This window comes from Pistacia vera, unplaced genomic scaffold, assembly GCF_008641045.1.
Source record: "Pistacia vera cultivar Batoury unplaced genomic scaffold, PisVer_v2 Contig340, whole genome shotgun sequence".
In the NCBI taxonomy this organism is placed as follows: Eukaryota; Viridiplantae; Streptophyta; class Magnoliopsida; order Sapindales; family Anacardiaceae; genus Pistacia; species Pistacia vera.
The window spans coordinates 384552-398466 of record NW_022196158.1 but is presented as its reverse complement, the minus strand read 5'-3'; the positions used below and the strand labels follow the sequence as shown (position 1 = coordinate 398466).

The window sequence follows — 13915 nt, the reverse complement described above, 5'->3', positions numbered from 1 at the left end:
ATTCAAATTTATATGATTGATTTACTTTAAGTTTTAATTTTATGATTGAGTATTTATCTCTTTGCTTAATGACTTTTGGTGCTTGATCACTATTCAAATGTGTATTGTTCACAATGAGACAAGATGATTTGTGATTGTGCCTCTTGGAATAAATACCGTAAATTAAGCAAACACTAGAGATAAGTTTACCGATTTATGAAATCTAGATAGAATTCCATAAAGCTTAAAAAACTTTGAACTATAAATCTTCATTTTGTTGGGTGCGGAAGCTAATAAGGATAAGTAGAAAAATATAGCCTGAGAAGGTAGTTTTTATAACTTAGGGAATTCGATTTTCAATCAAGAATTAGAACTTGGGTAATAGATTCTATGATTTGGGTTAGCGTATCTAGTGAAATCAACACCCTAACATTTTTTTTAGCATTGTGTTTAATTAGTTAAGTTATTGGGTTTTCCTTTAATTTCATTATAATTCATTTATCTTAAATTGTATTTAGTTCGTTAATTTTCCATCAATCCAATTTATTGTTGCTTCAATTAGGACTAAACTAGAGAAATCGGTACTTAGTAATACTATCCTCGTGGAACATACTCTACTTATCACTTTATTACTTTTTGCAACTATGTCACTTGCTACATTTGCATGTTTGTCAAAATATGCATTAGTTAACTCTTTTGATTTATTGGATTTAAGTGGATCGTTAATTCGTCGTGTGGTTTTATCTCTTCACATTGAAGATTTTTTCCACGTAACAATTTTCTTGTGTTTCCTTGTGAATTGATGTTATTTTCTTATGTTTTTACTAGTTGATTGCGCAGTGGCAGAGCGAGGGGGCCCCCAAGCAAAAATCCGGGGTCTGCCACTGGACAGACTCACCTCAATAATCGCTTATTAGTTTCTATGGGATGGAAAGATTAGAATATTTTTCCATTCATTTATAAGTATACTACGAATGGATTAAAGGAGAGAAAAAAGCTCTCTATTAATTACTAGGTTTACGCTTATATGACGACCGAAATGAAGAAGATGAAAATCATTCTCCTCCATGAACATGATAGAGTCTTTATTCCACATTAATTGGTAAATAAGACCAGTGTGGATATATAACACTGGTGATTAATGTATCTGAGTTTGAGTTAACTACCAGAACCAACATATCTTAACTATTGGTCCAAAGAGCAGCCCCTTACGAAAGCTTAATGAAACAAACACAATTATTTAACACGGAACGTTATGTTGTTGTCATGTTGTGTGTGTAGATAATCATTTGAGTTGAGACCAATGAAAGAGTTGGCGGTTTGTGAACCATAGTCGTCGGAGGATTGCAATAATTATAATCCAGTTTTCATCTTTATGCTAGATAATGCACTAATTTAAACCATCGATTATCTATAAGAGGTATTGGGCTGTGGGTTATGTTTAGTCATCACCCACTAGTTTTAATCTTCTTAATTGCCTTTGTTTTGTCTGGAATCTCGGTATAATATTGTCATTACCAGAACCCATTGTGAATCAGTTATCACCATTCACCAACGAGCACAACATTAAGTACCTCATAATTAAAGACCCCAATCTCTGTCCTTCTCAAGTCTCAACCGCAATCACTTTCTTTTGTTGTGTTTGAACTTGGACCCACTGAGAAGAAGAGAGGAATACCAACTTTAGCACACTCCTTTATTAGCTTAATAGTAATGTTACATGTACAAACAACTCTTGCAAAGATTTATGTACAAACTGATATGACAGAAAATAAATAAAAGAATTGGTACAAAAGTAAACTCATCATATTACACTCTTCATTTATTTTTGTCACATCAGTTTATACATAAATCTTGGTAAGATTTGTTTGCACATTTAGCATTATTGATTAGCTTTTAATACTGAAAGTGATTCACTTAAGAAATAAATCGACCCTCTGTAAACAATTGAATGTCGGAGAGTCTTAAAACACCTCGACAACTCAAGACCAAAAACAGATTAGAAGACATGATGTATCTGTTTTGTTTTTCAGTGGGAGGTTTTACATGTGAGTTTTCATCTACAATGTACGTTTATTCTTTTTGTTTTCTTTTAAGATAAACAAAAATATCTTCTGGAACCGACTAACCGCCTCCATCATCCTGCAATTCTTGCGTTATTTTGGACATGACTTGAAATATCACTCAATAATATCTTCCTTCTGTTTCATCATTCTAATTCTTATTCATAGTTTCATACAATACTATGAAAATAAAGCAATCGCCAAGGTCGCACGCATGTTTTAAACCCGGACTGGTCGATCTAGACCCGACAACTTCTCTGGACCAGTTCAGATTTTAGAGGGTTTTTGTAATATTCCAATATAGGATTATTGTAATTTTTCTAGGGGTGTTTGGAGATTGTCAAAAAATTAGGGTTAATTGTGATTTTTTGGGGCACTTTTAAATAAATAAAGATTTTAGAGACTAATTTGAAATTTTTAGGGTATTTTTGTAATATATAAATTTAAGGGATTACATAAATTTTTTTAAAATAAATTATTGCTAATTTTATCGGTCCACCATTGAACTGGTCAACCCATGACCGGGTCATTTACAGGTCTCCCAACGAGTCGGTTTTAAAACAATGGTTGCACGAGGCTTTAATGCATTAATTTCAAGCCATGTAAATTAGCTTCTTCCCATTAAGTGACATTTATTATCCCAACTTGTTGAATAAGATCAAACTTTGATATCACACCACTACACTTCGAGCAACTTGAATGTAGACAAGTAAAACAAACTTAAAAGCATTGTTTTAAAAACTCAACCCATTGTGAGACCCATAAAGTGACTGGGCCATGGGTCGAGCGTTCAACCGATTGGACTGTCGTTGGATTTGGACGGTGACGTCAACAATATTTTATTTTTAAAAATTAAAAATTAATCACTTAAATTTTAGTATATTCCAAAATACCCCTAAAAATTCAAATTAGTCCTTAAATTTTTATTTATTTCAAAAATGCCTTCCAAAATTACCAATTAATCCTTTTCAAGCATAAGGCCAGGCTAGTTGTTAAAGGATTTGCTCAGCAATATAGAGTAGATTTCCTGGAGACATTTGCACCAGTTGCCCAACATGATACCATCAGATTGCTGCTTGTTGTGGCAGTTCAATTTATTTGGAAAATTCATCAATTGGATGTTAAATCTGCTTTCTTGAATGGCTGGTTGAATGAGGAGACTTATATTGAACAACCAGAAGGGTATCAGATTCAAGGAGAAGAAGGAAAAGTCTACTTGCTGAAGAAGGCCTTATATGGCCTAAAACAGGCACCAACGACCTAGTATAGCAGGATTAATGACCACCTGCTCAGTTTAGACTTTGTGAGGAGTCCAAATGAGCACACTCTATACATTAGAGAAGCCGAAGATGATGTAATGATCATTTCTCTGTATGTGGATGATCCTCTAGTGATTGGAAGCAATCATGCTCAAGTGGAGGAATTCAAAAAATTCATGCACAGTGAGTTTGAAATGATGGGCTTGGGTGAAATGTCATACTTTCTTGGGATGGATATTGATCAAGATGCAGATGGTATTTTTGTGAATCAAAGGAAGTATGCAAGTGAAATCCTTAAGAAATTTTACATGGAGAATTGTAAACCAGTGGACCTACCATTGGTTCCAAATATGAAGTTATCAAAAAGTGATGAGACTGAGAAGGTTGATGTAGGATTGTACAGGAGCTTGATTGGTTGCCTACTGTACTTGACAGCAACCAGACCAGACTTAATGTATGCCACAAGTTTGCTGTCCAGATTTATGAGTCAACCAACCAAGACTCACTTCAAGACTGCAAAAATGGTGCTGAGATATGTGAAGGGCAGCACTGACTTTGGGGTGTGGTTCAGGAGATCAGAAGACTTCAAGTTGGTTGGTTTTTCTAACAGCGACTAGGCTGGTTCAATAGATAACATGAGGAGCACTTCAGGGTATGCATTTTTTTCTAAATTGTGGTGCTATTTGTTTGCTTTCCAAAAAGCAAGAAACCGTAGCTCAATCCACAGCAAAAGCAGAGTATATATCTGCTGCTGTTGTGAATCAAGTCATTTAGATGAGAAAGATTCTTGAAGATTTGAAGCTGAAGCAGGTCAAGCCTACTGCCATCATGTGTGACAACCAATCTGCTGTAGCAATGGCCAAAAATCCAATGCATCATGGACGTACAAAGCATATCAAAATTAAGTTTCATGCAGTGAGAGAGGCTAAACAAAATGGTGAAGTGGAAATGATGCACTATAGGGGTGAATTCCAAGTGGCTGACATTATGACTAAAGTTGTTTCCAAAGCCAAGTTTGAAGAATTCAAATTCGGACTTGGTGTTTCCAGCCAACTATCAAGGAGGAGTGTTAAATTCTGATAGTTAGCTAGAAATGTAGCAGTTTGTCAACTTGTTTTGAATCTGTTATGGCGCCAAAATGTATTTCAATCTGCCATCTATCAGTTTTGTGTGGCAACCTTGTTTGATTCATTTTGTAATGGCTTAGATTTGTACTGCCAGGTTATATGGGATGTGTTTATAATGTTTGTTGTAAGTTGGTATTAATGTATAGCTTTAGATTAATGTTGGATAAAATATGTCTGTAAAGTGGTTGTCAACAGTAAACTTTTGCTTTATTGGTTTTGATGTAAAACTCAGTTGGTAATGTAGAAAATATTACTTTTCATTTTTCTCAGTAGCTCTCTTTCTTTTCTTTGCATTCTCCGGCATTAGCAACAACAAATAAGGTGGAGCATGAACAGTCGGCAAATTGGCCTAACTTTTATACCGACATAAATTAAAGTGTAGAGAGAGGCTTAATTTTCCATAGTAGATCTGATTCAACTCATTAAGGCTACTTTTTACTCGACTGGTCAGATTCATGTTCTAAAGTTTGTAATATCAGCCACAAATCATTTAACCCCTAAATACTTCATTCATAGCCACCAACTTTTCTTCGAAAATGGAAACAGGGTTTTAGCAGTACTACACTATAGACCCAGGGGCGGATCCAGGCCCCTTGAGGGTAGGCACAGGCCTGCCCTCAACTTTAAAAAATAAATTGAAAAGTTTTATTAAAAGGTAAAAAAGAAAAGTTAAAAGTTAAAAAATTAAAAAGTTAGGTTTTGTCATATTCAAGTTTTTCTTCCCCAATTTCCAACTTCCCTTTTACATGCGGATCTGGATTTGGAGTGATTGTAATTCATCTTTTGGTAAATCTTTGTGTATTTTATTTTTATTAGAGTTGTGATTGAGTTCTAAATTAGTGTAGAATATTTTTAGTAGATTTGTGGTTGTTGTAAATGATAATCATATTTTTTCTTATGATTTTGCATTAAATTCGATAGGATTTAGGATATTTCTCATACAATTTGGGCCATAATTGTTACCTAATTTTATTAATTTGTCTTTGTAGGCCTAAACGATGATTTTGATCATAAATGACAGTTTTGAGCGTAAATTACGTAACTTGAGCTTGGAAACTCAGAATGACCTGATTTTAGAAGCTTTGGAAAGCTAAGAAGTAGAGCTACAACTTTTGTGTTTTGGGTTTTTACTAATTCTGACTGGACAATGGTGAAAACCTGTTGGAAACTAAAGAAAAAGGTCTTTGGACGTGCTTCAATATTTCTGCCATAACTTGAGTTGTAGACCTCGGATTGTGCTGATTCTTTAACGAGTAGAAATATAATTTAAAGGGCTACAATTCATATGTTTAACACTTTTCCATATTCAGATTCTTTCATGCTCAAATTTGGCCCAAAAGATTTTCGCCGCGGTAAGGAAAAAGCTTCGCCGCGGCAAAACTTCGTTAGATGTGAAAAATAAAACAACGCGTTTTGGCTTTCTAGGGCTTGGTCCTTAAGAGAAAGAGATATAAATTAGCACGAAAATGAAAGAAAAAGGGTCTTGGTTCGTCATTTGGAAGGCAGCTCTTGAAAGGAGAAGATTATTGAAGATTTGAGTTTCAAATTAGAGAAGATTTCTCCATCTTTTGCTTGTTTTTCAATGATAAATCTTGATTCAGTTTGTTTTTTTTATTTTATTTTGTTTTTGAGTATGAATTGAGTTGTTTAGCTAGGGGTTGATGTAACCTTGATACAATGATTCAAATTTATATGAATTGATTTACTTTAAGTTTTAATTTTATGATTGAGTATTTATCTCTTTGCTTAATGACTTTTGGATGCTTGATCACTATTCAAATGTGTATTGTTCACAATGAGACTAAGAAGTGATTTGTGATTGTGCCTCTTGGAATAAATACCGTAGATTAAGCAAACACTAGAGATAAGTTTACCGATTTATGAAATCTAGATAGAATTCCATAAAGCTTAAAAAACTTTGAACTATTAATCTTCATTTTGTTGGGTGCGGAAGCTTAATACGGATAAGTAGAAAAATATCCTGAGAAGGTATGTTTTATAACTTAGGGAATTCGATTTTCAATCAAGGAATTAGAACTTGGGTAATAGATTCTATGATTTGGTTGCGTATCTAGGTGAAATCAACACCCTAACATTTTTTTTAGCATTGTGTTTAATGTTAAGTTATTGGGTTTTCCTTTTTCATTATAATTCATTTATCTTATGTTTTAGTTCGTTAATTTTCCATCAATCCAATTTATTGTTGCTTCAATTAGGACTTAAACTAGAGAAATCGGTACTTAGTAATACTATCCTCGTGGGAACGATACTCTACTTATCACTTTATTACTTTTTGCAACTAGTGCACTTGCTACATTTGCATGTTTGTCAAAATATGCATTAGTTAACTCTTTTGATTATATTGGATTTAAGTGGATCGTTAGATTCTCGTGTGTTTTTATCTCTTCACATTGAGAAGTTTTTCCACGTAACAATTTTCTTGTGTTTCCTTGTGAATTGGATGTTATTTTCTTATGTTTTTACTAGTTGATTGGCAAGCATTGGCAGAGCGAGGGGGGCCCCCAAGCAAAAATCCTGGGTCTGCCACTGGACACTACACCTCATAAATCGCTTAATTAGTTTCTATGGGATGGAAAGATTAAGAATATTTTTCCATTCATTTTATAAGTATACTACGAATGGATTAAAGGAGGAAAAAGCTCTCTATTAATTACTAGTTTACGCTTATATACGACCGAAATGAAAAGATGAAATCATTCTCCTCCTGAACATGATAGAGTCTTTAAGTTACCACATATTATGTAAATAAACGCAGTTTGGATATATACACCTGGTTGATTAATGTTCATTGAGTATTGTTAACTAACCGAAACAACATATCTTAATCTATTGGTCCAAAGAGCAGCCCCTTACGAAAGCTTAATGAAAACAAAACAGAATATTTTACACACAGAACGTTAGTTGTTGTCATGTTGTGTGTGTGGAAGATACATTTGAGTTGAGACCAATAAAAAGAGTTTGGCGGTTTGTGACATCATAGTCGTCGAGGATTGCAATAATTATAATCCAGTTTTCATCTTTATGCTAGATAATGCACTAATTTAAACCATCGATTATCTATAAGATGTAGTGGGCTGTGTGGGTTATGGTTTAGTCATCACCCACTAGTTTTAATCTTCTTAATTGCCTTTGTTTTGTCTGGAATCTCGGTATATATTTTGTCATTACCAGAACCCATTGTGAACAGTTATCACCATTCACCAACGAGCACAAACATTAAGTACCTGCATAATTAAAGACCCCAATCTCTGGTCCTTCTCAAGTCTCAACCGCAATCACTTTCTTTGTTTGTTTTTGAACTTGGACCCAACTGAGAAGAAGAGAGGAATACCTTTAGCACACTCCTTTATTAGCTTTAAGTAATGTTACATGTACAAAACTCTTGCAAAGATTTTGTACAAACTGATATGACAGAAAATAATAAAAGAATTGGTACAAAAAGTAAACTCATCAATTTACTCTTTCATTTATTTTTGTCACATCTTTATACATAAATCTTGGTAAGATTTGTTTGCACATTTAGCATTATTGATTAGCTTATTAATACTGAAGTGATGTCACTTAGGAAATGAAATCGACCCTTCTGTAAACATTGAATGTCGGTAGAGTCTTAAAACACCTCGACAACTTAACAAGACCAAAACAGATATAGAAGACAATGATGTATCTGTTTTGTTTTCAGTGGGAGTGTTTACATGTGGTTTTCATCTACAATGTACGTTTATTCTTTTGTTTTCTTTTAAGATAAACAAAAATATCTTCTGGAACCGACTAACCGCCTCCATCATCTCTGCAATTCTTGCGTTTTTATGGACAATGACATTGAAATATCACTCAATAATATCTTCCTTCTGTTTCATCATTTCAATTCTTATCATAGTTTCATACAAGATACTATGAAAAATAAAGCAATCAGCCAAGTTCGCACGACTGTTTTTAAACCCGACTGGTCGGATCTAGACCCGACAACTTCTCGGGACCATTTCAGATTTTAGAGGGTTTTTGTAATATTCCAAATTTATAGAGATAATTGTAATTTTCTAGGGGTGTTTGGAGATTGTCAAAAAATTAGGGATTAAGTGTAATTTTTTGGGCACTTTTTAAATAAATAAGATTTTAGAGACAATTTGAAATTTTTAGGGGTATTTTGTAATATATTAAATTAAGGGATTACATAAATTTTTTTAAAATAAAATTATTGCTAATTTTATCGGTCCAACCAGTTGAACTGGTCAACCCATGACCGGTCACTTACAGGTCTCACAACGTCAGGTTTTAAAACAATGGTTGCACGAGGCTTTATGCATTATTTCAAGCCAATGTAAATTAGCTTCTCCCATTAAGTGACATTTATTATCCCAACTTGTTGATAATCAAACTTTGATATCACACCACTACCCTTCGAGCAACTTGAATGTAGATCAAAGTAAAACAAAACTTAAAAGCATTGTTTTAAAACTCAACCCATTTGATACCCGATAAAGTGACTGGGCCATGGGTCGAGCAGTTCAACCGATTGGACTGGTCGGTTGGATTTGGACCGGTGACGTCAACAATAATTTTATTTTTAAAAAATTATAAATTAATCACTTAAATTTTAGTATATTACACAAATACCCCTAAAAATTCAAATTAGTCCTTAAAATTTTTATTTATTTCAAAAATGCCTCCAAAAAATTACCAATTAATCCCTAAATTTTTTTATATATCTCCAAAACACCCCTAGAAAATTTAATTAGCCCCTATAAATTTGAAATATTACAAAAAACCCCCCTAAAACGAACCGAACCAGAGAAGCTTCCGAGTCCCAGTCCAGGTTTTAAAACAGTGCTTAAAAGATGGTGATACCCTAAATTCAGGAAGAATTAGGTTTGAAAAATTTCCAGATGTTTGGTTTCTTTAAAGAAGAAAAGAAATGCAGCTTTTTTAGAAGTTGTGCATAATGTGAAAGCTTAAGGTGTGTTTTTTAAGTATTTTGAATAATGTTTTTGAAAAAGTAAGAATTGAGTAGTAATTACGAGGTAAAATTTGAAAATTAACAACAACACCCCCTAGGCTTGTTAATTTCTAAAGACCCCCTTAATAAAAACATTAAAAATTATAAAAACACCCCCACTCACCCATTAAATACTGGCAGCTGGCCACCACCGCTGGAGGATGGCTTGAGTCACCATATCAGCGCACGATCAGCTAGATGGTCTTTTCCAGCCAGATCCACCATGGATCTGGCTGGAAAAGGTCAGATCTAACTGCGTTTAGTCGTCAACGACGACCAAATATATGGTTATCGTTGACGACTAACTACGACCAAAGATCTGGCTTTTTCCAACTAGATCCACCGTAAATATAGCCAGAAAATACTATATCGACGCATTATCGACCAAATCCAACCAATAGTGCGCTATTATACCAGATTTCGACCACCTGACGACAATGGTGACCGAAATCTGACAAATGTGAATGGATAAAGGTGTTTTTATCAATTTCTAAACTTTTTTTGGAGGGTATTTAGTTAAATTAACAAACTTAGGAGGTTTAAAATAATTGAATAAAATATAATAGTATTTTCATAATAGGGAAATAAATGTGTATTTTGAAAATAATAGAAATAAGATAGGACAAAAATAAGGAAACAAACACACCCTTAGATTTTTTTTTCAATAAGCCTTATGCAAGTACAGAATGTCCTCACAACTCTATAAAAACAATTAAGCTCAACTGAACTCCACGAGAATTCATGATTGTAATTAGTACATTTTTACACACAAAATGGTAATGCAGTTGGCATAAAGTGAAATACGGGGTGCAACGACTCAACTGAACTCCACGAGAATTCATGATCAAAGTAAAACAATGAGTTTTGTACACAAAAAAGGAAAAGACCGTCCTCTGGAAACTTTTAAGCTCTGAAACCATTGTTCAAAAAACACTTGAGTTGGGCAACATCCACAAAGGCATCACATAATGGTGCAACGACTCCTTTCTTCTGATTGTTGTGGGGCCACTGGCTGGAACCTGTGTGACTCAGATGGGTTGTATGTGAACTCAGAAGTATCGAGCCCATACTGGTTTAAACGCATTATAAACCAGAAAACAGTATCAGGACTAGAACTCAGTATGAATTATAAATAAACAAACATATATTCATCCAATCTCAGTGCTATGATGGTTATTAAAAGATAGAAAACTATGATGGTACTACATGATAATGGGCCCTATATGGCTCCTAATATAAGGTATCTCAGAGGTCAGAAATAATAACTGGGACAAATTGTCATATATTACACTAATCAAGTTGATGAGTGCATAAGTATTAGACCATAAAATCCTAACATCATGAAATACTCAAGAATGAGATGGAGCATCAACAGTAGTCTCTAAATTCTACTTGATTATAAGATGGGCTCAGTGTTCTCTTTGTACATACAGTAACCACATGAATCAATTGCAAGATTAGGGATTTAACTGGATGAGTGATCAGAAATCTAAAGATATATTTTCCCTACAATATCAGAATAAGAAAAGATTGTAGGGTAAGCAAGGCAGGTTTAAAATGCAAAATAAATTGTTTGGGTCAATTCAAGCATTTCAGATAGTTCCAAAATTTAGACGCTTCCTGAGAATCTAGATCCAATGTTTTGACAATATATTAAAGAGGCAGTACAGTGCAACAAAATACTATTCATAATTAGCAGATAAAGCACCCATGTTCTCAGCATTTAAAAAGTATATATTTCTAGGAAAAAAATATCGCACCTTTTCCCTCATGCGTGTGCTCCAAGCATCATTTCTACTTGGACGCTGATCAAGAGCTCCAGCTACAGGCACACCTGTTGCAGGAGCTGGTGGCCTGTTGAGCAAGGGCTGCCTTATTTGTTGCCTTGGGGCAATGAGCTCATCATCACTATCATACTCTACAGGTCTGTTTGCTGCCCTAACCACAAGAGCTAACAGGAAAATAAGAGCCTGCAAGTTCACAGTTGCTTCATTATTTAAGGGCTGCTATGGGGTAGCATTAGTAATAAACAATTCTATCAATTTGAAAGTTCAAAATCGCACACAAGCAAGGAATAACTTTGATGCCATTTCAAGAAGTGTAATAAATTTCACATATTTTATGAAGCATCATGTTCATGTTCAGGGAATTCATAATTATTAAAAATGAAAAAAAATGGAGCTTATCTATAAAGAGAAGCCATTAAAAAAAAAAATTATTCTTTTCTGATTTTTCTATCTTTGCTAAGCAAATTTAAACATAAGATCTACCTCAACCCCAAACCTAATCCACTTATTGTAAAAGTTCACAGATGAAGAGTTGCTCGTCCATCAGTATACTAACCATTTCAGGGTGAGGATGAGTGAGATCATGCATGTGGTAATATTTATCCTCAATAAAGCAAATGACTTCATATTACACATACCTCTAAAACAACAATTCCAAGAGCAACCCATTTCACAATAGTCCAGTGCCCTTTCAGAAAATCATATATCATGTCAAAATAACCAGTTTTGTCTGTTGGAATCTCCTGAAAAGAAAAATGTTTCACTTATTAGTTAATCAGGTGTATAATCCTGAATGTCAACAATTCAGTTGAGCATACTCACGTCTTTCCAGGATTTGTCAAAGAATAAGAAGGCTGCACAGCCCAGTTCAACTAAAATCAACAAGATTACCAATATTGAATACTATGTTTGCTTAAGGAAACCAATAATAACCAACAAAGAAACATGGAGGGGAACATGAAAAAAGAGCATAAAAATTAGATATTATCAACCATTTGAATTATTAAAATGAAAATATGTCAAGATGCATGAAAAGTACAACATCAGTACCACATGAAAGAGTTATCTCTTAGAAATCATACTCATAACATTAGTCCCAATAAGTACTATAAACCAATTAGGATACACAAGTCAGGCAGCATCCACTCCGTGTTGTAACTCCAACACAACCAAAACAAGAGATGACAAAGAGAACCACTCCTACGCCAATAAATAAGTATATGAACCTGCAAAGAGATATGGTGCAACAATTAGAATTGAGCAAATTACAGGATAATATGTAATGCAATAAATAACTCAACTTAAGCATTCAAACGCTTGTACTACTAATCAATAAAAATAAACATAAATTGGGCCAGGATTAGATTCTTTCAATGAAAAACAAGTACTCAACAAAATAAGCAGACTATGGTTGACAATAACATAATAGGGAGCATAGAAGAGGTGCTACACACCAAAGTTAAAATCTGAGCTGACCTTTGCCAAACTGAGACCAATCCAGTTCCAAATCAAAACCAGATAAGAAACACTATTTTTCATATAACCTCACTAAAAAGATGGATGTTCTATGTAACCTCACTGAAAAGATACTTCTGATCATAGTTTATTAACAATTCATGTGTTCTTGCATTGCGTTATGATGTAACCAGTTATCTTATAACTTTAGCAATTACATGCAAGATCATACACCCATTTAACAACCAAACAATCAAATAAAAACAGGATAGCTAACATGCAAAACTAACGCAACACAAGCAATTTGATACTATCAACATCACAACTTTCTATACAAACATACCACACAGATTCTCAAGTATAAAATAAAACATGCTAAGTCTAGCCACAAAATAAAAAAAAAGAAAAAATAAAAAAAAAAAAAAGAAAAGAAAAACATTAATTGAATTTTAGGTGAAATGAGTAGGCAGCATTCATACCAGGCTTTCGGCAACTTATCAAAAATACTGGACGACAAAGACACAGCCATAAGCATAGGCCGACCGAGCTGTACCAAAGTCTCATCACCACTCACAGGTGAAAACAATGTCTCATTGGCCTCCGCTCTTTTGTACTCCACAAACAAGTAGATTCCATAACCAACCATTGCCAATCCCACAAGAGTCAGCAATAAGTTCAGTAGCTTCAATAAGCACTCCAAGCATCCTCTACAAGCCATCCCCTAAACTGCTCAAATGCCCTTTGATCACAGTCCAACTTGGTCTTTCTTAATTCATCAACTTCTGTGGTTCACCTTCAACAAAAAACCCCACATTTTACCTAAAAATGACTTACGCAAAAACTTTCGCTTGTAAATGAAATTTAACACAAACTGTTACTATATTTATGTATGGCAAAGATTTTTCAGTCAGAAACTTGTACTACGTTCCGAGTAAAAAGTGGAAAATTAAAGAAAATTGAATTACTGAATTTTAGATTATTCCCTTATCACGATCCATGCAACACATTAAGACACTTTTCAGGAAAATTAAAAAAAATTAAAAATTAAATAAGGCTATCTGGTTTAATGTTGGCTTACAATTCCCAAAACAAAAAGACCTAATCTAACAGTGGATTATTAAATTAAAATTTCTTTTCATTTTCCTGGATTTTCCCGGCACCCAAACAGAGATATTAGAACACTTAATCACTTCAATCCATGAAATTAAAAAAGGACTTGAATCAGCTC

General features: G+C 34.0%; 2 protein-coding genes across 2 annotated transcripts; one reads left to right on the top strand and one right to left on the bottom strand.

The window, feature by feature from the left end:
• The first annotated feature begins 3399 nt into the window (after positions 1 to 3399).
• LOC116138358 (uncharacterized mitochondrial protein AtMg00810-like) lies at positions 3400 to 3918 on the top strand. The gene has a single exon (XM_031424068.1). The coding sequence runs from the start codon at positions 3400 to 3402 to the stop codon at positions 3916 to 3918; it is 519 nt and encodes a 172-aa protein (XP_031279928.1).
• A 6156-nt stretch (positions 3919 to 10074) lies between these two features.
• On the bottom strand, positions 10075 to 13915 carry LOC116138422 (tobamovirus multiplication protein 2A-like). Its single transcript, XM_031424139.1, has 6 exons — positions 13167 to 13915; positions 12359 to 12458; positions 12055 to 12135; positions 11871 to 11975; positions 11206 to 11415; positions 10075 to 10514 (listed from the first exon to the last, which is right to left on the bottom strand). The coding sequence occupies exons 1-6, from the start codon at positions 13403 to 13405 to the stop codon at positions 10407 to 10409; spliced, it is 843 nt and encodes a 280-aa protein (XP_031279999.1). The 5' UTR covers positions 13406 to 13915; the 3' UTR covers positions 10075 to 10406.

Coding starts and splice junctions, on each gene's coding strand:
- LOC116138358 (XM_031424068.1), top strand. CDS start 3,400: ATGATCATTTCTCTGTATGTGGATGATCCTCTAGTGATTGGAAGCAAT.
- LOC116138422 (XM_031424139.1), bottom strand. CDS start 13,405: ATGGCTTGTAGAGGATGCTTGGAGTGCTTATTGAAGCTACTGAACTTA. Junction 11,976..12,054: donor TTGACAAATCCTGGAAAGAC/GTGAGTATGCTC, acceptor TTTTCTTTTCAG/GAGATTCCAACAGACAAAAC. Junction 11,416..11,870: donor TTGGAATTGTTGTTTTAGAG/GTATGTGTAATA, acceptor GTGAACTTGCAG/GCTCTTATTTTCCTGTTAGC.